The following is a 23,465-nucleotide window of genomic DNA, read 5'->3' on the forward strand; positions in this document are numbered from 1 at the left end:
CAAGATAATTATATCGAGACCCATCAAGAATGCCAGCACACAGGTACTCATACTTCATGCACCTGCAGGTCTTACAGGAGCGCATTCTCGCATTGATGCTGGACTGATGCAGCAATATGGGCCCAGAGCCCCTCCACAGCCTAACCTAGACAAAACACAATATTGTAATTTGCATAAGTGATAGGAAATAAACCCATGTAACATTACGTAATATGAATATTCTAGCTATATAATATTTTAAGAAAATGATAAAATGTTGTTAAATGTAAATGCAATGTGTTCTATTTAATAGAACAATACTATTTATGGGTTATATATCTGGATGTGCTGCTATCTTCCTCTTGTGTTATACTACTAGGTAGTCTGCGCCCTTGAGCTTGCCTCTTGAATGCACATTTCGAACTTGCGCTTTCTTGCTCCCTGCCCATGTACTGATGCTTCAATATCCCCAAGGTACAAGTAAACCGAAGCTTTCCCCTCAAGGTTTATTGTAATATCTGACGTTTCTTCCTAATTAATCGACCGCACGTAGCGGGGAATTGCAACCACGGCATAACCCGTGTTCGGATGTTGTCATGCACCTAAGTAAGTATCGATCGAAATAAATAAAATATCAAAATGATTAGGGTAGATAAACAGTACATAGTGTGTGTAATTGACGCTGGTGCTTTTTATCGATTGCGCCGGATCAAACTCCGACGGGCTTATCTTGCGTGTCGCGATCGCAAACGGTAACCGCAGACTAAGCTCTATCGACGGAACCAGGCTGTCCTTAACATAAGTGTTACTTTTGGGATTGGCTGGACATAAAAACGTCTAGTTGCTACATTTCAATCTAATGATTGTATCAGAAGATTATTATTTAGCCGAGTAGCAAAATTAAAGCATGCTAGCCTATTACCGCATTAGAACCAACGAGCAAGAGTTTAGCGTTCGCGCATTTGTTTACAGCGCAACAATAATAAGAACGCGCCTTAATCAGAGGCGCGCCAGGTTATATTGCAAAGTCTGCTGGAAATCAATTAAACAATTCGATAAACAGCTCAAAAAGGATTGAAGTCTAATGGGACGGACCTGGCAGTGTTAACTTAGCGAATGATTATATACGAGTATATTAAACAACTAACCTATAGTATAAAGAGGAAATAGTATATTTTAGTTAACTAAAAGACACTAATATCTCAATATTTTCTGCTTTAAATTAAAAAAAGTCATTAAATGTTTTCATAAGTCTTATAGTAAGCTGGTATGAAATATTAGTAATGTTTATATAAGTTAAAGCAAAATCACGTGACACAGCCTTATTAGTTTCACCTTAGGCCTGATTTTGGAGCGCATCCTTACGTATTCCTTGTTTAATAAGGATACTAGGCAGCTTGAACGTGTGGGCACGCGATGGGGTAAGTGATATCCTGAATCGCGTCTGCATAATCCGAATATCCATTTGACCGCCAGCTTGAGATGCTCGCCCGGGGCTATTGGCGAGCTGGCCGTCTCTATGAGCCTCGTGCTTACCTCTCCCCCTTCCAGGCCCCTGGTCATTGACCTGACTGAGACGCCATCGCCACCACCACCACCACCATCGAACCATATCGCAATCGCAAATGGAAACGGAATCGAACAACAGCATCTTCCTCCCCTCCAGACGCAGTACCGACAGCATGACCCTCCTCAGGATGAAGGGCCGCCAGCCAAGAGGAGGCGCGTCGACCTTGGCTGGGCTGGGAAACAGGTCTCTCCCTACGTGAGCCGAGCTCTGAGAGACCTCCCGGCTTCCGAGTATATAATTGATGAAATTGCGATAAGAGTATGCATTATTTCACGGAATGGACTGTCTTGAGCGTGCAATTGACAATGGATACAGGCTGTTTCCATGTTTGCAAAGGATCCGCTGTTTGTCTCCCGATTAGACGAAAGTAACGACTACAAACTGCCTGTCGACGATGAGTGGACTGCTGCAAAGGCTACAACGATTATTCAAGAGCTATCTCAGAGACCTGTAAGTGGAACAAGAACGCTGCAATTAGATTGGATTAAACTGACATGATGGCCAAGGAATACCGTGTTGTCCCTGTAAAAGCGCCAGCTACAATCGACTATGAGATAGCCTTACCGAAGGAGCAGCCTCTTGCCAATTACGAACAGAGTCCGTCAGAAATAAAAAAGGCGGATGCTACACAGTTGGGAATCTCAACTCTCAAAAGATGTGAGAATACTTCGAGTACAAGACATGGGAGCCGGTGGAAGCCGCCTGCCAAGTGCGGCGCATCCTCAAATGCATGGTTCGGCCTCGAACACCGGCCCTACCAATCAGCATCAGACCGCGAACTTATTGCCAAAGGTACTGGCCGCTTATACCGCGAGCTTAAAGAGGAGCTGAATTGCCCAGTTGTTTACCACGTAGATTTCACATCTGATGAAATCCGACAAATCGTGGCATGCTTCTCAATGTATCTCCCCGTGGATTATCCAGCAACCCCTGAATATTTGGCGCGGCTCTGCCTTCAATTCAATGTTCCGTCAATTGTTAATGCCAGTTTGCCTTACCGGACAGTTGAAGATGTACGCAATTATTGCTCGGATCTACTTGCAGGCACAGCGGTACCGCCAAGCCGAGCTCAGATCCTGAGTCTCGATCCTAGAGCGCATGGATTCCGCCCACAACAGGAGAAGAGACGTGCCAGTCGGGTAGCATCCTTGCTTCTAGCTCGTGAAATGGAAGGAAACCGAGGATTTAGTAAAATGCGGCAATATGAAAACTTTCAAAATGAGTTTAGCAAGGCTCACGAAGATAGCTTGGTCTTGGTTGCGGAGTATACAAACTGTGCCGGAGACATTGCGACGACAACTTGGATCCCGGATAACAACGTTTTGTGCGGCACGACTGTACACTCGGATAGCCATAATCAGCAGTATAATAAGCCTGGAAATCTACTTCTTTGCTCGACAAAGCTGGGGCAGCTCAAGGCATTTCCTGATCACCGAATCCCACGGCCCCTCGTCGAAAAGGGAGAAAACTCGACGACAGCCATGCGCCAAAGCCAGGATCCATGGCTGTACTCGTCAGTTGTATGCTCTGACTACGACAGCGTGCTTGGTTTAGCATATACGTCTAGTTTCGACAAAACTGTCAAGGTGTGGAAGGTTGACAAGTCCGGTAGCACCATGACTGCGTTGGCCACCTGGTGCTTTGGCGGCAACGTAAATTTTGTCGCCGCGGCCAAGGACGGCTCTGGGCGAGTTGCTACTGCGGCTGATGTCCCCACAGAGGCCATTCGGATATACACAGTCAACATGAACGACATTGCGAATAGCTCCTATGTCTCCTTTTCATGTACTCGAACCGACGCCGACGGCTCTGACAAATGGGCGTATTACCCTGCAACAATGCAGTGGGGTCGTGATCCGAAAAGCCAGCATCTACTGGCCGTTGGATACTCTCCTCGTAGCTTCTCCGGGGAAGACCACGATATTCCTGAAGATAAGCATAGCTCGGGAGAGATTACTGTTTGGAACGCAGCACTGAACCAACGAGTTCCTATGACAACTGCCACAACTGCCAATTTCTTCGAAGTGGCCTGGCACCCAACATTACCGAGATTCATTGCTGCAACCTCCCCTTCTCAGTTGAAGGTAACACCCGGGGTGCGAACTCAGATCCATTTATTTGGAATGCAAGAGGGCCCTTTTTCCAAGCAAGATGGTCTCGTTTCCAAGCAAGAAGGCGGAAAAGAGGGGGGATTTTCCGAATACCATAACCTTGACTGTTTTGCGTCAGATATCAATGAGCTGACCTTTATGCCAAACTCATTCAAGCATGCGTATGTGACGGCAGGGTGTACAGACGGCAAGGTGTATGTATGGGACACGGCGCAAGGAGACAAGCCCGTGCATATTTTACAGCATGGGCGACCTCTGGACGAATACTACCATGACCGGGAGAAAGAAGACACTGGAGTCAAATTTACAGCTTGGGGGAACAACCTAGATCGATTCTACACAGGCGCCAGCGATGGGACCGTTATGGTGTGGAATTTGCGCAGGAAACACAAGCCATATGTACGAACCATATTGGAAGCACCTGGGCCCGTTTCCTGCGGTGCGTTTTCTCCCGATTTCCGGAAAATGGTCGTTGGAGATGCGACTGGCCGGGTGTTTCTGTTTTCTATAGACAAGGAAGACGAGCCAGAGGCACACTTCATAACGCTCCCAGGCGTGGACCGGCCACTTCGACGACCAACCCCCTTTATACCACATCCAGAACCAGAACCTCCATACCGAGATCCAGACCACCCAAACAATATTAATGATGACGATGACATGCATATCGCCGACCTGGTGCAGCGAACCTATCTCGACACGAAGCAGATTGTCATCAATCCTAATCCTACTATTGGCGCCGTACAAGGGCCAGAATATGCCTCAACGGGTCTCTTCCGGCGAGAAGCACACCTGAATGAAGACCCCGCAGGCCATTTACTCAGCTATTTCGAGAGAAACCAGAGACAGAGCATCGAAGCAAGTCGTGGCCAGTTCGGCCGCTCTGTGCGGAAGCTTCGAGACCCCGGAGAACCAGATGCCCGACTGCGATGCTTGCACGTTGTAAACACGGCGCGAGATCTGGATATAGAACACCTGGCGGAAGGCGACCGGGAAGATCTTGTTCGATCCAGGGCGGAGCTGGTGCTTAACGAGGTGGACTGTGGATTTGTCTATGAGGAATTGCCAGGGGAGGCGGATGAGTGAAGAGCTCCTGGTAGAGGAGGAATCATGCAGCATATAGAAAGAAACACATGCATACAAATTAAAATATCTAATACAGGCTCGATAGTTAGGGCAACCTAAAAGCAAAAACCAGAATATATCTTGCTCAAACGATACTTGATATCTTAAACGTCTTGCATGTTGTGAAATATTGTAGAAAGCGTCACCGAGAAGACGAACCGAATTACTATAGTTGACCTGGTGGTGGGCGACAACACCTGCACTCCTAGGTTAAACTCGGCAATATACGCCAAAGACTGGATTTATCCTCGTAAAGGGTGCAAAAAAAAGGGATAAAATCCAAAAAGCAAAAGGAATGCGTCATCCGGAACTCGAATCCGGGCCTCAACTTTTCGAGTAATGGAAGAGTTGAATCCTAACCCCTAGACCAATGACGCTTCTTCAGATGAAAACACGTGGAAGATAGACCCCTCATGAAGCTATACTCTGATGTAAACATCGTGAGCAGATTAGCGCTCCGAAGTCAATATCTCGCCAAAGTATATAAAGTTCAGTAGTAAAAAAGTTTACGCCGTAGCGTTAAAAGTTTGATTTATTCAACGGCCCCTGTCAAATATATGCAATGTAAGATTTGGGATAAGAAAAAAAAAAGGTGGTAGGGGAGCGAAAAAATGCAAAAATGAAACGACACCTGCAGGATTCGAACCTGCGCGTGCGAACACAATGCCTATGATACCTATTGATAGCAGGGCATCGCCTTAACCACTCGGCCAAAGTGTCTAACCGTTCATGGAATTGACATGTCTTACACTACACTATCAATCCAGTCTCCCACATCACTCAACGAAATGCTTCTCAACTTCCCTTGGACGGAGATGACATACGAGTATAAGATTAGAAGCCTAATCGTCATAGAATATATGAATTTTAGTAGCTGCGAAAAAGGTAGAGAAAATCAAATTGAGAATATCATTGCTGTCCTATCCCCTTGGAGCTTGCCGCAACAGCATCTCCACTGCATGACCTTTTTTGAGTCCCAATGATCCAAATCAGCTCTACCAATCTATCATCCCGTTCAACCAAGTTCAAAACCCGCAGCAATGAGTAATAGCTAAGAGGAAAAAGGAAACAAACAAAGGAAAGCAAAGATCAAAAAGAGAAAGCGTGCCAAAATCCAAAATCCATCAACATACATGAGCGGGCCCGGTCTGAGCTTGTCTACTCATATCCGAGGTCCTCGCCGCTTCCTCGCCGCTCGCCAAACAGATATGCCGCTTCGAGACAGAATCGCCCGTGGCCTCTCTCCATTCGCCGCTCGCTTCCGTAACATATCAAAACTGCGTCGACAATTCCGCTAAGAATACCCTCCATCGCGCCCATAACCGAATAGCCAATGAAACTGGCCATCATGCCAACCACGTATGCATACGCTGATCCTCGTACGCCCACACCGTCTGGGAGCTGGATCCGCAGCTGCTTTGCAGTAATGACCCAGCCTGCAAAACCTAAGCCAGTGGCCATAATCAATCGCGTGGCGACCAGGAGCAACTTGGCCAGCCGGTAAGGCATCAGACCATTCGCCTGGCCGCGTAGGCGCAACGCCCGTGGTGTCAATGTTGTAGTAGGGATTGCAGGTGATACAAACTCCATTTGATCGAGACCTCTAGCAGACGTGGCTAGGCCCTGTGAGTGGATAGCTGCAAAAGTAATGGTAAGGGGGTTTGTGAGAGCCACAATAGGCGTGGGTATCCAGAACGAGGCGATGTTTGTGATGATCGCGCCAAGCCTCCTAGGTAGGAAGATCAACGGAGCCCGGATAAGGAGAGATAGAAGCGTTGATTCACAAATGCTACCAAAGATTGTCGTCACGCCGTGGCTCAAAGCAGCCTGGACAATCTCCTTGGAAGACGTGGCAGGACCTGCGTTGCGATGAAAGTACCACTGGGAGACGGTCGCTGCCGTCGCCGCTCGATGTACCGCGTTGATGACGGAGAGTGTCCACATGTACATGAAGACAAAGGCGGCGCCGAGCCACCAGCTGGAAAAGCGAATCACGAACTGAACCAAGGACTTTGAGAAATAACCACCCATAAAGACACGGGTGAACATGGCCAGCCAAATCCAGGTCCAGACAACGATCAAGGCCAGGCATCCAAAGCCTACCAACAGGAGACCAGGGTTCTGGGCCAGAATCTTGGAGGAAAATTGAAGAATTTCAATGGCCTGCTGAATCGCCCTTCGGCCCTTGACAACAAGCCAGAGCCATAAGACGCATGAGGCACCCGGGACGATGGCAGTCCATCTCATAACGGTGTCTTGAAAGCTTGTTCCGTGCGTCCGCCCCTTGAAAGACGACACGAAAGAGAAAATAGAAAATGAAAACATAATGGCTGGCACAGCGACCAGGATAACAGTAACGAGAGGCCTAACAAAGGACCGCAATGCTGCTAACCATACAAATGACACTAATACTGCCACCACGGTATCGACGGCAAGCATGTTGAAGGATTTTTGTAGTGTCGTATAAATAGTGTCTCCGACAGGACTCTTCTTGGGAGAGGTGTTGAGCCATACTAGGACAAAAGTCGACATCATCCCAGCAAGACAGATTAAGAATATCCACGCAAAGAAAGGGTCGTGTCTGAATATCTCTCCTTCGATATATGCTGTTCCCGAGGGAGCTGGATCGGCCTCTGGAGGCTCTGTGTGTCGCGTGCTGTCCATGTCGGTGTCGCTTCTTGAGGATCTTTCCAGCAGCGGCGTTCGTCCAGACGGGTCCTTGAATCGTTGGAAAGCCGGGGGGCTGTTATCAGTTGCCTCTTCTAAAAGCGATTCTGGAGGGTCATCGTCGGCATCCTCCTGGGAGTCAAGCCCGACATCGACCATATTCCCCTTATGATTACCATCGCCGCGGTCGCTTTCGCCATCCCTGCTGTCATGGTCGACTTCTTCTGCCTCCTCCTCTTCTAGTGGCGTATTCTTCGCAACTGTGGTATGGTGTGAGCTCCTCGTTCCGTTCCAACTGCTTTTGATGCCACGGCCGAAACCTTGGGCCCGATATGGATGATCAAACTGCCTCGAGCTCTCTTCAAGCGACCCTCGACTATTTGCGTCAGACTCGACGCTGTCGGCCAGCTTGCTAGCGGCGGCCACTCTCCGTGACCTCTGGAGTGCAAAGAGATCAGCAGCCTCCCTGTCGCGCTCCTCTTCGTCGTCCTCCTCTCGAAATTCATCCAGCGTGCTGTGAAACAGAGGTGCGTCTTGCGCAGCCGTTATGCGAGATCCAAATGCAAGCTGGCCGAAGCGCGAGCCACCACCGGCTGCTCCTCCACCGTTCTGATATGGGTTCCCGCCATAGCCTCTTCCAAGAAGGGATCTCTGGCCCCCATTCCCTCGGCCGGCGTCTCGATAGGGTCGGGTCGGGCGAGATGACCAGTCGTTTGGCCGGGACGAGCTATCGTTGTCTGCTTGGCCAAAGTTGGACAGCCTCGACTGAGACTGCGCGAGAAATCTCGAGGCGTCTAGGCAAACGGGTTAGCAGCAGCTTCATCAGACGCAGTCTTATACGGCCGGATGTCATCACGCACACTCGGAAAACATGGTGCCCCTTCACCTACCGCCGCCCCCACGATAAGTGGTTGGCACGGCTGTCACCTCGATATCTGGCTACCTGCAGCAGTGTTGCGGCGCTTTGTTGATCTTTTTTTCTTCGTCGGGGCGGAGATGCGATGAAACTCTAAAGCAGGATGATGGGCGATGACGAACGACGCTTGCACAGGCAGCAAAGAGTAAGGCGGCTCTCCCTTGCATACAACGGGGGGGAGAATAATAAGCCCAAAGAAAAAAGACTAAGAAAGAAGGACCAAAAAATATTACACCATGGCGGGATATGAGTAATGTCTGGCGGGTGTCTGATTGAAGAACAAAGACGGCATGAAGTGGAATAGAGGAGAAAGAGCTGAGGTCAGGCGACACAGGGCGGATGAGTCGGTTTGGTGACCTGGATAGACCAAAACTTAGTGAATGCCTGGAGTACAGGTGGGCGTCTCCTTCACTGGCTAAGAGCCTAAGGTTGCTGGCGGTCAGCGCCTCACAGAGCCACAGGTGATGACTGCTAGCGATAAGGAGGTCCGCATGCGGTGCGCTGCCTGCCGAGAGGGTACCGGTACCTCCACAGTACCTGTTTTGGTTGGGTGAGCACAAGGGCAGCGTGCCGTCATTTGACCCCAGTCACCGAGGGAGGTGATGGATGACTTAGTAGATGCTGTGGTATAATGATGCAATATGAAAGAAATGAAAGAAAGGGAGAGGAAGAAAAAGGACAAGAAATCATCTAAAGAGAAAAGAAATTCCATGCTTTGTATATAAACAAAGGTGATGTCCTAGGCAATGAGGCTCATGTTGGGTCAAAGACCTCGACACGCAGCGGAGACCCAGAGCCCGAGGCAGCAAGGCAGTACCAGGTGGTACGCAGTACTTTACTCAGGCAAGGTAAGACGCAGCCCTGCTAACTAAGCCGTGTACCGTGAAAAAAGGCAGCTAACACAAACCGAAGCGCAGTGACAGCAGCCCAACTGCACAACATGCATCGGTACATGTACTACGCGCTGCGCACATGGCTGCCTATGGCTCTCCGTCCATGTACCGACATGCGTGTGCTGACTTGAACTTTGGGCTACCAACTTAGTACCCGTCATGCTTCCAGGCTACTGTATTGTCCACCTCTAGGACGTGGTACATGCGAGGAACTTAGTTGCCGTAGCGCTGCTGCTGAGACGAGCCGGGTGCTCAGTGCGTGCACTAGCAGGTACCTTGCCTGTAGCATCAGTTACCAAATACCGCTAGTCAAGGTCCCCGTCATGATGCCGTTATCGTCTTCTTGCGTCACCGATAACAGTTCTCCATCTGCTTTGTTCTGCCTGGCAGGTATTGTTCTTCCAGATTGGAACTGCAAAAATGCCCTCTTGTTAGGTTCATTGACGTCCCCAGTAGCAGCTTCTGCCTGTAAAATAACCTCGTGCAAATCCCCGATTCAAATCCGGCCCCCAATTCCCTCTTCTCCGGCTTTTTCGCAGGTCGTGTCACACCGTTGGCTGGCCCGTGACAGCCCTCTCCATCTCATCCCACACAAGGCAGAGCCCATCGTCACCTGCCTTGCAAACCGAAGCCCTTTTATCTTGCTGTATTTCTATTCCTGTGTAATTAAGTGTCTGGTGATTTTACTCTCCCTCTTTTCAAACCATTAACCTCTCTTTCTACCATTTGCCTCTCCAACCATCCTTGCACCTCTCCCTGTATTTATCTCAAAGCCGGCAAAGATACAGCGGCCTTTAGATCGACCTGGCGCACGTGCCGCTAATCGCAGCTCCAGCCTCAAATCAAACCCACTTGGATCAATTACACCTACATTTGCGACCACCTCCATACAAACTACATCTCCAAACCTTCATTCTTTAAACTCTCCAACGCTTCCCTCCCTCCTTTCTCTCCATTACTTTCTTTATCCTTTCCATCCCCCCCCCCTTCCATCCCGCTACTCTACCTAGAGTCGTGCACATTGCACGCTTCTTCCCTCCCATGTCCTCATCAGCTCCTTGGGACTACATCGCCAAGCTAGTCTGCATCGGCGACTCGGGATGCGGCAAATCTAGTCTCACCATCCGCCTCTGCGAAGGTCGCTTCTCCGCGCACCACGACGTCACAATCGGCGTCGAATTCGGCTCCCGCATCGTGCCTGTCGGCCCTCCTCACAGTCCCGCCGGCGCCATCCCTTCCCTGTCCTCCGCTCCCGATGAGCCCTCGTCCCCCGCAGGCCTCCCGGAACCCCGGCGCGACACCAGCGGCATCCCCCAGAAGCATATGAAGCTCAGTCTGTGGGATACTGCCGGCCAAGAGACGTACAAGTCCGTCACGAGATCATATTTCCGCGGCGCAAGCGGCGCGCTGCTCGTCTTCGATCTGTCGCGGAAGGCCACCTTTCAGCACGTTACAGACTGGCTGAACGACCTCCGTCAGATTGCCGAGCCGGACATTGTCATTGTCCTGGTCGGCAACAAGGCCGATCTGACGCAGCAAGAGGACAACAAGCGAGAGGTGACGCGGGAAGAGGCGGAAGAGTGGGCCAGGCGCAATGGCATCCTTGAATACGTCGAGACGAGCGCCAAGAGCGGCGAGAACGTCGAGAAGGCCTTTATGAGGGTTGCCGAGAGGATATACCAGAACATCCAGGCCGGCAAGTACAATCTAAACGACAGAAGATCTGGCGTCAAAGGCCCCAGCGCTGGCGGGAACCGGCAAGTGAGATTATCCACAGACGCCGTTAAATCGGGTGGAGGATGCTGTTGAGGCAGATTTTAAATTCTCTTTTTCTGTATAATTCGAATCGTAAGCGAAACCCGTGTGCGCGTGGAGAGGATGAGGAGGAAAGAAAGTCGGCAAGACAAGATACCCCGATGGGCTTTCATCATTTACACGACTACAAGTCTGAAAAGCCCTTGATGACATCCATAGCAAAGTAACTGGGAAGCATGGCACTGTATAATAGTAGTAGATGCACAACGCAACTGGCAGACGCGAGGCCTAATCACGCTCTTCTTTCTGCAGCGGGCAATGGCAAAATGGGGAGATATATGTCTTGCATTAAATGCGGTGTATAGTATTTTCCGCCAACCCTTTTTCCCATATCATCTTTTTATATGACTTGCAAAATCCATCCTACCTAGCCCATGTCTTTTTCTTCATTAATGTGAGAAATCTCCACACACCTCCCACGTCTTTACAAATCTTACAGAGCGTGCCAGTGTTTTTTTGGGTGTTTGAAAATAAGCAGCCTCCCACAATCATCATTCTCCCATCCATCTACCACCAAGATAAAAAAAAAAAAAGTAAAAAAATCCTATGATGATGAACATGAGTTAAAAAGTATATGTTCGCCACCATCGTATGTTGAGTTGGCTAGTTGGAAATACTAGGAAAACGAGTTTAATTGCTGATGCGCCAGTTGTCAAACCACTTCAGGTACGAGTACTGCTCGTTGCTTCCAGTCATGCCCCAGCAGATGGGGATGAAAAGGATGTAAAGTCCAATAATGACAGTATACAGGATGCCATAGATGACACCCTGCACAACAGCATTGCGGTTCCTCAGGACCCAGTCGACCAGGAAGCCCAAGGAAAGGATGGCAAAGTACAGGGCAGGATAGTAGTGGTGCACGTAGGTGACACGCGCCATGATGACAAAGGGAAGGTAGTGTAGGAACCAGCCGATGACGGGATAGATGCCGGCGTAGTGGATCTGGTCAATCTCAGCGTTGTTGAGCTCCTTGAATCCGCGCTGCCATCGCACGATATACCATGCCACGACGAGAGCGACAAGACCGAGAGAGGCGGTGGAAACCCAGTAGACAAACGGGTTACCAAGAAGGAAGTACTTGACAATGTTGTCATCCCAGCCGCACATGCGAAGGCCGACATGCAGGATGGGCCACTGCCACCAGTGCGAGGCCAGATCATCTTGCTTGTCGGGATCCGGCACCAGGGCGTTGTTGGAAGTCATCATTGCAACATTGAGGTGAATGAAATCGTGGATGAAGGGCGACTTGTAAACGCCGGGGTCGCTGGCAGGCACTAAAAGATCATAAGGGTCAGTCATGTTAGAATGCTAGAATAAGAGATTATTCACTCACGCTTCTCGTTCCAGTGAGCCTCAACGTTCCAGTGAGTGTAAGTGTCGCGGGGGTTGTTTTGCTTGTCACAGGTAACCTCGATCTGCTTGAAGCCCCACTGAGGAAGGTTGACGTTTCCAGCGCGTAGGTAGCAGCCTAGTGCAGTGTGCTTAAGGCGGAAGGCAGTTGTGAGAGTGCGGATCTTGCTGCGATCGCGGGATGCGGTATCTCGAACGACCTCAATGCGCCAGTGGTCCTTGTCGTCACCAACAGTGAGGTTACCATAGCTTGACACTTCGCGGTGGGACTTGGTGACGGGCGCATCGATCTCGTGGGAGTGCAGGTTGCGGCCAGTCTGGGCGTGAATAAGGCGAATAACGGATCCGTCGCCGATGAATCGGAGGTCGGGGGACTCGGCGTCGTAATCGGCTTCGAAACGGTTGGGGTAAAAGAACCAGTCGTTGTTGGCATCCTTGTGGTGGTAGCAAGTGACCTGTTGCTGGCCAGAGCCCTCAGGATAAGTCTGAACGTGAGAGTGAAGAAGACCACCGCCATAACCCATGTTCTTGATGGTAGCACGAGATCCAATGGCAATCTCCAGGGGGCTGTTCTTGCCGACTTCAGTTCCCTTCAGGTTGGCTTGGAACAGGGAGCTCATCTGAGCATCTCCAGGGCCGGTGGAATCGAGAATGGCAAAGTGCAGGGCAAAGGAGAGCATGTAGATGAGGAAAGGAACAATGATGAGGCCCACGACGCGAGCAGAGAAGTGGGCGGCAAGGACAGGCTAGCAAAAGTGTAAGCGAATGGCGTACAGGCACGACGAGAGGAATACTCACAATGGGCATCTTTCTATCACCATACTTTCTCCACAGATCCTCAATTGTGTAAAGGCCAACCAAGGCAGTGACAAACAGACCGACGAGCTTAACGCTGCAAACGCATCCGATGCTTACGCCGGTCATGAAGAGCCAGAAGAACCATTCGGGCTCGAAGCTGTTGTGTCGCTGGTTGTGGAACTTGGCCCAGCAAAGAGTGGTGGCAAAAGTTCCGCAAAGAAGCATGGAGTCGAGGAGAATGAAACGGCTGATGGTGGTGTAAGAGTTCTCGCAAAGAACCATCAGGGTAACAAACCAGACGGCAGGTCGAGTCAGCTTCAGCTCCTTGGCGGTAAAGTAGGCCATGGGGATACAGGCAATGCCAAAGGCGGCATTAAAGGCTCTCATGAATGTATAGTTGACATCTTCGGGATATTTCTCGCCGGATTTGAATTCGAAAGATCCGTTGTAGCCGGCGAGGACTCCGGAGAGACCTACCAGCATCTTTCCGAGCGGAGGGTGGACGTCGAAGTAGTATTCATGCTTGATGTAGTAGCTTCCAAACTTGCCAAAGCTGTCAAGAATATACAATCAGCAAACTCGTTCCATTCTAGTGCGTCTCTCGGGCACACATAGGCAAGGGTTACATACTGAGCCTCATCCCAAGTGACGATGTCGCTAATGCCAATTTTCCACAATCGAGTGAAGATGGCAACGGCCGTGAAGATCAGCGGGGCAACAATGGATTCAATGTCTGCAAACACTTCGAAGAAGGATTTCTCCTGCAACCGCTGTCAGCCGATGCTTGCACGCAATTAAGCCCGCAGGCTCTCGTAGGTGATGTACCTTCTTTGCCAGCTTCTTGTTGTCCTCCGGCTGGGCATTGGCCACGGGCGCGGCTTGCGAAGCTACCTGTCGCTTCCTCAAGCCGTCCCCCAGATCAGCGCCGGAGGCGAGGGCGGCCTTGTCGGCAGCCATGGTTTTGAAGACAACTTTCTGTTCCCCCCGGAACTGGCGAATGGAAGCAAAAAGGAATCAATTGAAGTGGTTGAACGGATTTCGAAACACGAGGGGTCGGAAGAGAAAAAGGGGAGAGGCAACCAGCTAGCTCCAACAAAGGCAGGCTGCGGCACAATTTGTAATGACTGGACGAGTTGGGGACTCAAAATACTATAACATCAACGACAACGATGCTGGCACCGTCGACAAGAAAAGGAGAAACAATCCTGAAGGCCAAGCCCGGCTCAGGAGAGGAAACGAAATGGAGAGGACAAAGGAGGTGTTTCTGGTGGATATTGCTGTTTGCGTCGGATATTCCAAGAATACGACAGCTTCTAAAAAACCCCCCTGGTTCAGCTCTAGGAATATTGGCCACCTTGCAATGCCAGTTGCTCAGCCGCGTGGCTAGTGCCAATAGTGGTAAACGCCGGGCCGGTACGTACCTGCGCCGCTTGGATGCTCCCGTCCACCAGCCACAGCTGAACTGAGCCTGAGCCACAGGGAGCGCCGCTGTGCTATTGGTCTCAGACGAAAGCGCTAAAACACGCACTAAAGCGGTCTTCTTCTTGTCTGGTTGGAGCAATCACATGCAAGCGTCTGAGACCACAGTCAGCAGAGCAGGTGCTTTGGTGCTGTGCTGAATACTAATCCGTCCTTTCAATTGCCTTATGTCATCCTTGCCGAATAACGGTGGCCAGTGTCTTTCCAACATCTCGCCGAACCTCTGGCCATTTCTTGTTTTCGTTGGGATTTTTTGCTCCGGTCAGCCAAGCAGATGAAACGCCCTCGCCAGATGCACAGTTCTGGCTGACGTCGAGATTGACCTTGCGTGGGAACCCCCCGTTTCGTGCTTCTTTTCTTCCATTCCTTCTAATTTAATTCCCTGCTATCACCGCCCTTTCCACTGTATGAGCTAGGTAGCCTCATCCTAATCTTAAAAAGCATCCCCCGTCTCCAGCTGCGCCTCAGCAGCAGGCGCCGTGGTTGCGCCAGACACAAGCAATCCAAATGCCTTCCCTTGTCTCCGAATTCATCATCAACCCTGTGCTGCGACAGGCCCGCCGCTTTTCCGAGATCTCCCGTGCAACGTTGGCCGGCGATGAAGAGACGCCAGTAGTTCCGCCCGACGCCGTCCACGACTCTGATGAAGCCGACGATGTCGGGCAGCAGGGGTCCAATGCATCGCCTGAACGACGACGCTCCCGGCCTCTGAGCTCTTCAACGCAGGAGACCATCGTGGAAGAAGTCCCGGCCGGACCAGCCGCGGGCCACGGACCTGTACTTGACCATCTTGGCTTCCCGATAACACCGCCCAGAAATGCGCCGACCAAGAGCGGGCCCATTCCCGAGGATGATGGTATGCGAGAGCTGCGCACCCGCATCCAGGAGATCAACGCCCGGGAGATTCCATCTAATGAAAAGGCCAGGCTCATGCACGATACCCTGCTGGAGGGCTACCGTGCCTCTGTGATCGCCGGCTCGCCCCTTGCCAAAAGCGATTCGGATGACGGATCCATCGGCCAGACATGGGAGCTTGCTAGCCCTGTCGGACCTCTGGAGTCACTGAAATACTGGCAGAACCAATTGATTGGGGAGCCGTCCGTCAAGGAGACGTTTGTCTTGAGTGAAAGCGACATAGCCCCGACCTATGCTCCCGTCCGGCATTCAAGGACACCAAGCGTAACTACACCAACGCACTCGGCTGCTTCGCTTACTGAAACTCGAGGTCCGCTGGGATGTGAGCACTACGAGCGGAATGTGAAGCTGCAGTGTTCCACCTGCAAAAAGTGGTATACCTGCCGTTTTTGCCATGACATCCATGAGGACCACACGCTGATCCGCAAGGATACAAAGAACATGCTCTGCATGCTCTGTGCCACACCTCAGAAGGCATCTGAGGCTTGCAGCAACTGCGGTGTAGTGTCGGCGCAGTATTACTGTAACATCTGTAAGCTTTGGGAGAATCGTGCCAATAAGCCCATCTATCACTGCAATGACTGTGGAATATGCCGTCGGGGCATGGGGCTTGGAAAAGATTTCTTCCACTGCAAGGTGAGTTCAATCACTTCCCTTCCTTTGTAGGCTGTGTATGGCTAAACGAGATGATAGACATGCCGAGCCTGCATCACAACATCAATCGAGAGCTCTCACAAGTGTATCGAGCGATCAACAGACTGTGACTGCCCAATTTGCGGAGAATACATGTTTACATCGCCGAAGCGGGTTGTCTTCATGGCGTGCGGCCATAGTATACATAAAAAGTGCTATGAGCAACACACGCGGGCCTCGTACAAATGCCCAATTTGCAACAAGAGCCTCATGAATATGGAGACGCAGTTTCGCAACTTGGACCTAGCCATCCTGAGCCAGCCCATGCCGCCGGACTTCCGTGACACCAAGGCCAAGATTCTGTGTAACGATTGCTCTGCCAGAAGCACAGTGGCATACCACTGGCTCGGACTCAAATGCTCGATATGCCGGTCCTATAATACAGTGGAGCTGCAGATCATGGGGCAGAATGCAGATTCGCTCCAGCCTGCAGCCGGTGATCAGCCTCAGGCCGCACGGGAGGCTGGTTCGGAAGAAGCGGTACCTGGAGCTCGGCGGATCTCGATTACAACAGGCTCGCGGGTGCCCAACAGGAGGCGACATTCCTCCAACGCACCAGAGCCTCCATCACGCATACTGGAAAGATATGCGCGGTCCATGTCGCCTTCTCACATGATGATGGATATACCGCAGGCCGCCCTTGTGGAAGTGGATGGAGAGTCTGATGATGACATCTTGGGTTTCTGGAGAGGTGGTGGGGATGACGAAGATGATGAATCGAGCGGAGATGAATATGATTCAGATGAATCGAGTGAGGGCGACGCTCCAGAGGCAGATGATGACGAAGATGACGATGAAGATGAGTTCAACTTGATCGGGCACAGGTAACAAATCAAGCTTGCGGCTTGAATGAATGGGCCTTTGGACTTGGTGAGAGCATGTGGAGGCTGTTAATGAGGCATGACGACATACGACAACACTTTGCCATTCACAAGGGGCATTCTATGGAGTGGAGTTGGGCAAATTAAGCTTTTTGGTGTTTATTTACTTGCTTTCTGTTTGTTTTTCAGTTTTGGGATACCATGTATTTCTTTTCTTTTTCTTTCTTTTTCTTGCTTTCTTCTTGCTGTTCCCTTTTCTTTCTTTCCGTTTCAAGTCATTTTTTCTTTGACGGAGTTCTTCGGGTTAGCACGACTGCATGGCGCTTAACATGGTATTGCATCATCAGAAAAAGGGGGATCATGGAAGAAAAAAAAAAGGGAGAATGTCACTTTTGCATATGGAAATTGGGTGTCATTGGGGCAATGCTCCGTCAATTTAATATCTACCATGTACAGTAATAGTCGTCAAAAGTGGTAATATAGTATTTGTACACGCCCTAAGCGCCATGAATAACAGTTGAAAATCCCAGCTCAAAATCTAGTAAAAATCCAGGGGAAAAAGCAATTACAAAGGGTAAACATGCGGATGAAGCGAAAAGAGAAGTCCAGCAGCGAGTGTGGTGACGTGAGATTTCACCGACTGTTAGCTGCGGCGGCCTCTTGCTGTTCCCGTCGCGTGTCGTCGGCAATCTCACGCAGCTCCTTGATGACTTGCTAAGAGCAGCGTTAATATAACGGCGACGGTCCAATGTAGCATGAAGTAAACGCTTGCGGTGCAAAGGGAAAAGGGGAACTGGGGGGTGCCTTACTACGAGAGATTCTGGATGGACGCCCTGCTCGATTAATGACACGCAGGTGGACAGCATGCGGCGGTCCATGTGGCAGTTCTGGCAGACGTTAGCTGGTTTTCTCTTTCTTTTTCTTCTTTGGGAGTGAGAATGAGATGCGTACCAGCATGGTTGAAATTTCTTCGAGAATGTCGACGGCTTGAGAGGCCGCGACGTGTTTGTCGGGTTTGGGCATGGCGAGTGGATGATTTTGATGGCACGGCTTGGAGAGGGTTTGGAGTTGGGAGGATGTCTGGACGTTTGTTGTATTAGTAGGTGCTGTATGTCTGGTTTAGTGGGGCTGGACGCGCTACAGCGAAGTTTGATGGTGGTTTTGCAGTGCCTGTTAGTGGTTTGCGCATGTGGCTGGTGAGAACCTATCAAGGCCAGTGTCGGGTTCCTATGTGGGAGATGGGTGGCTTTGTCTGTTATATAAAATTGTAAGTATATAATTATCATACGTTTAGAAAAGCAAAGTCATTGTATAATCCATTCGCAGGTACTTGTTGCATCCTAGTGACATTGTGCAGCACATTACTCGAGATCAGAAGCGAATTTCAGTGTCAATATACATCATGTAAATCATCAGCTGCGGGTATCTAGCACACACATATCATCGTAACAATTCAACCTCCCTCCATCAAGACTCAGGATTTAATAGCCTCCACAAACAATTCTCTCATCCCCTTCAGCAGCACCACCAGCTCCCTCGTCTCATTGACCTTGTCCAATACCCTCTCGACGCTCTCCCGCTCCAGCTTGGGCCTGCAATGCTTCACATCGTAATCCCTCGAGCTAGTCACCAACTCGAACCACGCCTCGCGCTCCCAGTTCTTCTCATCAATGTGTGTGTACACGAACTTGAGCCGGTCGTCTTTTCCAGCGCCCTCAATCCGCAGACAAAGGTTCGTGATCCAAAAATCCAGCTCAGGAACGTTGTACCGTAACTGCGCCTCTTTCTGCTTTGTGTAGGCGCGTTGTGCCGCCAGTCGAGAGTCGATTTCGGCTTGGGTTTCGGCAATCTGGACCTTGAGATTGTCTCGGGTGGTGATGTGGCTGTCGCGCTGGGCGGCGAGCGAGGATATTGACGCTTCCATTTCGCGCTTCTCGGCTTCTTCCTTCTCAATCGTTTGCTGGTACGTCGACATCTTGACTTGGGCGATTTCAATATCTCTTCGTTTCATTCGTTCATCCTCTGCAGGCGGGCGACAGTTAGTCTCGCATCGCACATGTCATCCTTGTCCGTATCCCGCTTCCCACCAACGCATACCTTGAAGCTCGGCCATGTTGACGCGGAACTGATTGCGCTCTTCCAAGACACGCTTGCGGCCCTGCTCGATGAAGGCATCGAATTTAGCAGTAAACTTCGCCATGCGCTCGCGCAAATCGTCGAACCCAAAGTCGATGCTGGGCAGCGTGTCGGCAGCGGAGGGGCCAGCAGGGGCCATGGTCTGGCGGCCATGGCCGATTGACATTGATGGATCGAAAGCGGCAGACATGGTATCTGTATTTGCTCTTCTGTTCTTCTGGTTTCTGCTTGCAGGTGCCGATGTGGGATGCAGCAAAAGCGCCGTAATGCCCGTCCCAGAGCTCCGGTTCGTGTGTTTACCCAAAAAGCACGTTGCTGGGTCGACAAGCTAAGTGTGGCGCAAAATCAGAGTGCAGACCCAGTCACGTGGTTCAAATCGAAGAACTCAAATCTCAGATCAGTTTATGTCGAGACATGCTCAAGGAAAGAAGAGCGCTGAGAAATTCATATCTTTGCTGGCATAATTTAAAATATTGTATTTTTCTCTTACTACATTGCTAATGTCAACTTGAGCCGCGCCGCTTCCTCCATGTGACCCCGAATGCTGGCTTGATCTGTCTCAGCTGAACTCGAGATGAAGAAAAATCAGCCTTCTTTGATCGCATCGGATACGATAACTGGCCTAAAATGGCGGACTGGTGGCCTCATCCCCTGATGGGTCTTGGTACTCCAGGCGAATTGAAATACATTCCCAGCGAGCATCCCGGAAAGATACTTGGAATCCTGGAGACATCCCGGTTCACCTCAAGATGTAAGTGAGAGCTGAGGCGGGAAAAGAGGGAAGTATACAAAGAGCCAAAAACGAATGCTAACGGCGAGTCCCAGGGCCTCATTTCAAGATTATTAGCGCTTCAACTGTGACTTATTCAGCTTCGAAGAGTCGGTCTCCGGAGATATCCACCCGACTCTGGAGAGAGCGGCAAACTCAAGAACGGTGGCTGCTCAAGTCTCACCCAGAAATTGCAATGGGCAATTTGGCGTATCAAGACGTTCTCAAGGCAGACATGGAAGCACTCGATATTGCAGATGAAGCCCCTAATACCCGGCCCCTACTGGCCATCGGACATGCTCCTGATCCAAGTGATAAATCAGGGTCTGGAAAGTTCCCCATAATGGCTGTCGCTTGTGGAGAATCGGGAGAGCTCTTACGACTTGCTCGTATGGAAGATGTGCCGCTGCAGTGGGGAGATAATGCAAATGCATTCTTGAATCTTCAGGGCATTGATCCGGCCAACAGGGAGGCAGAATTGATTTGGACTAATGATGGATTGCCAATTCGACAGATCAAATTTGCTGGGAACCATTCGCAGGACGACGCCCCACGGTGGCTGATGATTCAAAAAGAAACAGCGACAACCATTCTTAAACCGGAATTCCGCCAGGTGCCCACCACCTCGAATCAATCAACGAGCAGTTTGATTCGGGAACGACCGTCGTTGATAAACCCAAATCTGTTACTGGCTATTCAGTATCATCAGACGGGAGGAAGTGCTCATTCCGATGTTGCACTGTTTACTACGGCATCTGGCCGATCACACCAACTTGCCATTATAGACGAGGGCGGGTATTGGAGCATATGGGACCTTCCAGGAACTTGGCAGGTTCAACGAAAAGCCGCTCCCCAATTGACTCTCAATAAATGTGGACATATTTCGGACGGCTTACTCAACGAATTACCATCTATCCCATCTCATCCCAGTGAGAGACACGGGATTCTTATTTTGGAAGAGGCGTGGTCTGGCAAAATAGAAAGCTCACCATCCCCATCCGCCCGCAAGACGACAGACGCTATCACACGATATATGCTGATGTGGAACCATGAGAGGATGGAAGTGCTGGATTTGGACGCAAACATCTTGCTCCCAAGGCTGGGGCGCATTATACGGGAAAGAGGCAAGCTGGATTGGATCTTGGATATTCATCGCAGTCCAACTAAACAAGGCCACGTTTTTATTCTCACGCAATACCATATCACTTGGGTCGATGTGTTCAGCCGTGACGAAACAGGAGCGGGACCATTAAAGCCGTCTATACTACTCTCATGTCCGCATTTGGGAACTAAAAAGGATGACTCGAGGATGTTTGTTTGCCGAGCGTCAGATGATGACGACGACACATCGCTGGTCTTTATCTACTATCCACGAATGGGTCAGCTTTGTATTTTCTGGTTCACATTTTCGCCTGTGACCAAAATGCCGCAGTGGCATCGAGACATTATCTCACTTCCGGGTAGCGAGGACGCGGAGTTCCCAGCAAAGAATGTGATTAACTTTCTCAGAGTTGACCCAGTCCAACTCGCCGTCTCGGTTAAAGAAAATGCGTCGAGTCCAGGGATAGACTACCATAAAAAGGGGGCTCAATTTTACCAACTTACTTTCTTGGGTACAGATTTCAGCCTGCAGCGTTGCCTATGTGCCACGTCCGACGACCCGAAACTTGAAATCCAAGATCCCACAACGCCCGTTGCGTGGGCCGAAGCTAGGCAACAAAAACAAAAAGAAAAAACGAGAAGAACAGCCATGGCACAGATTTCCAGCTCGTTTATTTTCCCCGACGAGATGACTGTCGACGAAGTTGAGACGCTTTTGAACGGCAAAGAGGTCGAAGATGAAGGAGAGTCTGACGATGATGTTGATAGCTCAGCGGTTGTTCGGCCGACTCTGGTCAAAATGGATAAAGTATATCAGGCTCTCCAAAGCTCTCTAGAAGTTTCAATAAACCAGGGAGAAACTGGCCTCCCTTCTCAATTGTTTGACGCTCTTAGACAGTGTCTCAACGATGGATTCGACCAGGGGAGGCTACCACTACTGACGTGGTAAGTAACTAAATTTACTGGTATTCTTCATCAAATATGTACTAATGATGTGATAATGTAGGGGCGAAGTTGCTGAAGTGATGCTGCGGGATCCGACATTTGAACCAGCTGACGATCCCTTGAGAGACGAAATAGAGAGGATGCTAGATGAAAATAACGAAAAGATTGTCGTCACGCCACTTCAGCTGTATAGCCAGGACAAAATGCCCATGTCACTGGTCAGCTTACAATATCTACAGCGGTATTTTTCTGACATATGGATCGATCCGGTAAAGGGTATTCTCACGGAGGATATGCAACAAATTCGACGAATCTGGATCACCGAATTAGCTAGAGACGCCTTCTTATCTAGCTATGGGATCATGTATCAGGATACTCCATTGCTTGGGCCCAGTAGCTCTGAGGTGCCGGAGGAGGATACTCAGAGATCTCGGACGGGGCGTCAGATTGGTAGCTCCCAAATCACCACGTCATCGAGATCAGGTTCTAGGGACATAGGATCTTCGCCTGCTGCATCGCCCGCTGCATCGGCAATCTTCAACGGGCCGGATGAGGCAGTTCAGCGATTACGACTCCTGGCACAATCTTTGGACACTGAAAAGCCGGATGTTTCAAAGCGATCCAAAGTGCTAGCATACTGGCCACAAGAACGGGGCGTTGATCCAAACGACTACGTATCGAGCGTAGCACGAGCTAACGAGGAGCTCTTCAGAGACGCCAAAGAACGGCTACAGAGGATCGAGGCAAAGCGCAAAGCGCGATCGGAAAAGTTCAGGAGGCCGGCATTCATGAGACAGGGGCTTCCAGATATCAATCCCATAGCACCGGTGCGGCCGCCCCCTGTGCAGGTCATGTCGAGCCAGGGGGCTCCAGATGCGACTCAGCAGCAGCCGGCTGTGACGATGAGCCAGCCTGTTTCTGGATTGTTTGGAGATCGGAAGAAGAAGAAGGTGAAGAGAAAGGGCGGATTTAGATGATTTTTATCTTTTTAGTAGCTGGAGGGAAGTGTTTGTAATGTTGGTTTGCTTGCAGTTGTTGTGGATTTGTTCTACTTTGATGATTTCTTGATTTCATTGATACCCGCTAGATATGAGATATTAGATGGATGCGTCTTGCTGTTTAAAAAGATTTTGGATATTTATAAGAAGACAATGCTGATAGAATTATGCAAGATTGTATGACAACTACATGCTGTTTCATAAATGGTGTTGCTCTTCTCAGGTAAGACTCAGAGTCGCTCAATTTAACGGCTATTTGCGGGGCCTCTGATGCCGTAGCAAACAAACCATCTACATCATCGAAACGACGATTTATTCCATCCCGCCCTCTACATTTACGAATCCCATCTTAAAGCAGACATCCCCATTAAACAATCAATACTC

The 23,465-nt window shown here is 50.1% G+C and overlaps 7 protein-coding genes across 7 annotated transcripts; 4 read left to right on the top strand and 3 right to left on the bottom strand.

Moving 5' to 3' along the window:
* Nucleotides 1-1,531: 1,531 nt before the first annotated feature.
* TRIVIDRAFT_10651 (uncharacterized protein) lies at nucleotides 1,532-4,742 on the top strand (the record flags this gene model as incomplete). Its single annotated transcript, XM_014094526.1, has 3 exons — nucleotides 1,532-1,807; nucleotides 1,865-1,999; nucleotides 2,056-4,742. Coding segments are annotated over 3 exons (3,098 nt in total), but the record flags the coding sequence as incomplete, so codon positions are not given.
* Nucleotides 4,743-5,672: 930 nt separating this feature from the next.
* On the bottom strand, nucleotides 5,673-8,325 carry TRIVIDRAFT_80186 (uncharacterized protein; the record flags this gene model as incomplete). The annotated part of the gene is made up of 2 exons (XM_014094735.1): nucleotides 5,673-8,246; nucleotides 8,313-8,325. The coding sequence occupies 2 exons, from the start codon at nucleotides 8,323-8,325 to the stop codon at nucleotides 5,944-5,946; spliced, it is 2,316 nt and encodes a 771-aa protein (XP_013950210.1).
* Nucleotides 8,326-10,302: 1,977 nt separating this feature from the next.
* TRIVIDRAFT_39504 (secretion-related small GTPase) lies at nucleotides 10,303-11,070 on the top strand (the record flags this gene model as incomplete). Its single annotated transcript, XM_014094736.1, has 1 exon — nucleotides 10,303-11,070. The coding sequence occupies one exon, from the start codon at nucleotides 10,303-10,305 to the stop codon at nucleotides 11,068-11,070; it is 768 nt and encodes a 255-aa protein (XP_013950211.1).
* Nucleotides 11,071-11,706: 636 nt separating this feature from the next.
* Nucleotides 11,707-14,184, bottom strand: TRIVIDRAFT_74895 (glycosyltransferase family 39 protein; the record flags this gene model as incomplete). The annotated part of the gene is made up of 5 exons (XM_014094737.1): nucleotides 11,707-12,350; nucleotides 12,410-13,172; nucleotides 13,225-13,777; nucleotides 13,855-13,985; nucleotides 14,050-14,184. 5 exons carry the CDS (start codon nucleotides 14,179-14,181, stop codon nucleotides 11,707-11,709), a joined length of 2,223 nt encoding a protein of 740 aa, XP_013950212.1.
* A 1,026-nt stretch (nucleotides 14,185-15,210) lies between these two features.
* On the top strand, nucleotides 15,211-17,627 carry TRIVIDRAFT_174711 (uncharacterized protein; the record flags this gene model as incomplete). Its single annotated transcript, XM_014094738.1, has 2 exons — nucleotides 15,211-16,254; nucleotides 16,312-17,627. The coding sequence occupies 2 exons, from the start codon at nucleotides 15,211-15,213 to the stop codon at nucleotides 17,137-17,139; spliced, it is 1,872 nt and encodes a 623-aa protein (XP_013950213.1).
* Nucleotides 16,901-19,458, bottom strand: TRIVIDRAFT_210934 (uncharacterized protein; the record flags this gene model as incomplete). The annotated part of the gene is made up of 6 exons (XM_014094739.1): nucleotides 16,901-17,846; nucleotides 17,942-18,019; nucleotides 18,084-18,212; nucleotides 18,421-18,472; nucleotides 18,632-19,154; nucleotides 19,230-19,458. 6 exons carry the CDS (start codon nucleotides 19,456-19,458, stop codon nucleotides 17,766-17,768), a joined length of 1,092 nt encoding a protein of 363 aa, XP_013950214.1.
* Nucleotides 19,459-19,922: 464 nt separating this feature from the next.
* Nucleotides 19,923-23,060, top strand: TRIVIDRAFT_39243 (uncharacterized protein; the record flags this gene model as incomplete). Its single annotated transcript, XM_014094740.1, has 3 exons — nucleotides 19,923-20,019; nucleotides 20,094-22,083; nucleotides 22,145-23,060. 3 exons carry the CDS (start codon nucleotides 19,923-19,925, stop codon nucleotides 23,058-23,060), a joined length of 3,003 nt encoding a protein of 1,000 aa, XP_013950215.1.
* Between the last annotated feature and the right edge of the window lie 405 nt (nucleotides 23,061-23,465).

Source organism: Trichoderma virens (assembly GCF_000170995.1).
Source record: "Trichoderma virens Gv29-8 chromosome Unknown TRIVIscaffold_91, whole genome shotgun sequence".
Lineage (NCBI taxonomy): Eukaryota > Fungi > Ascomycota > Sordariomycetes > Hypocreales > Hypocreaceae > Trichoderma > Trichoderma virens.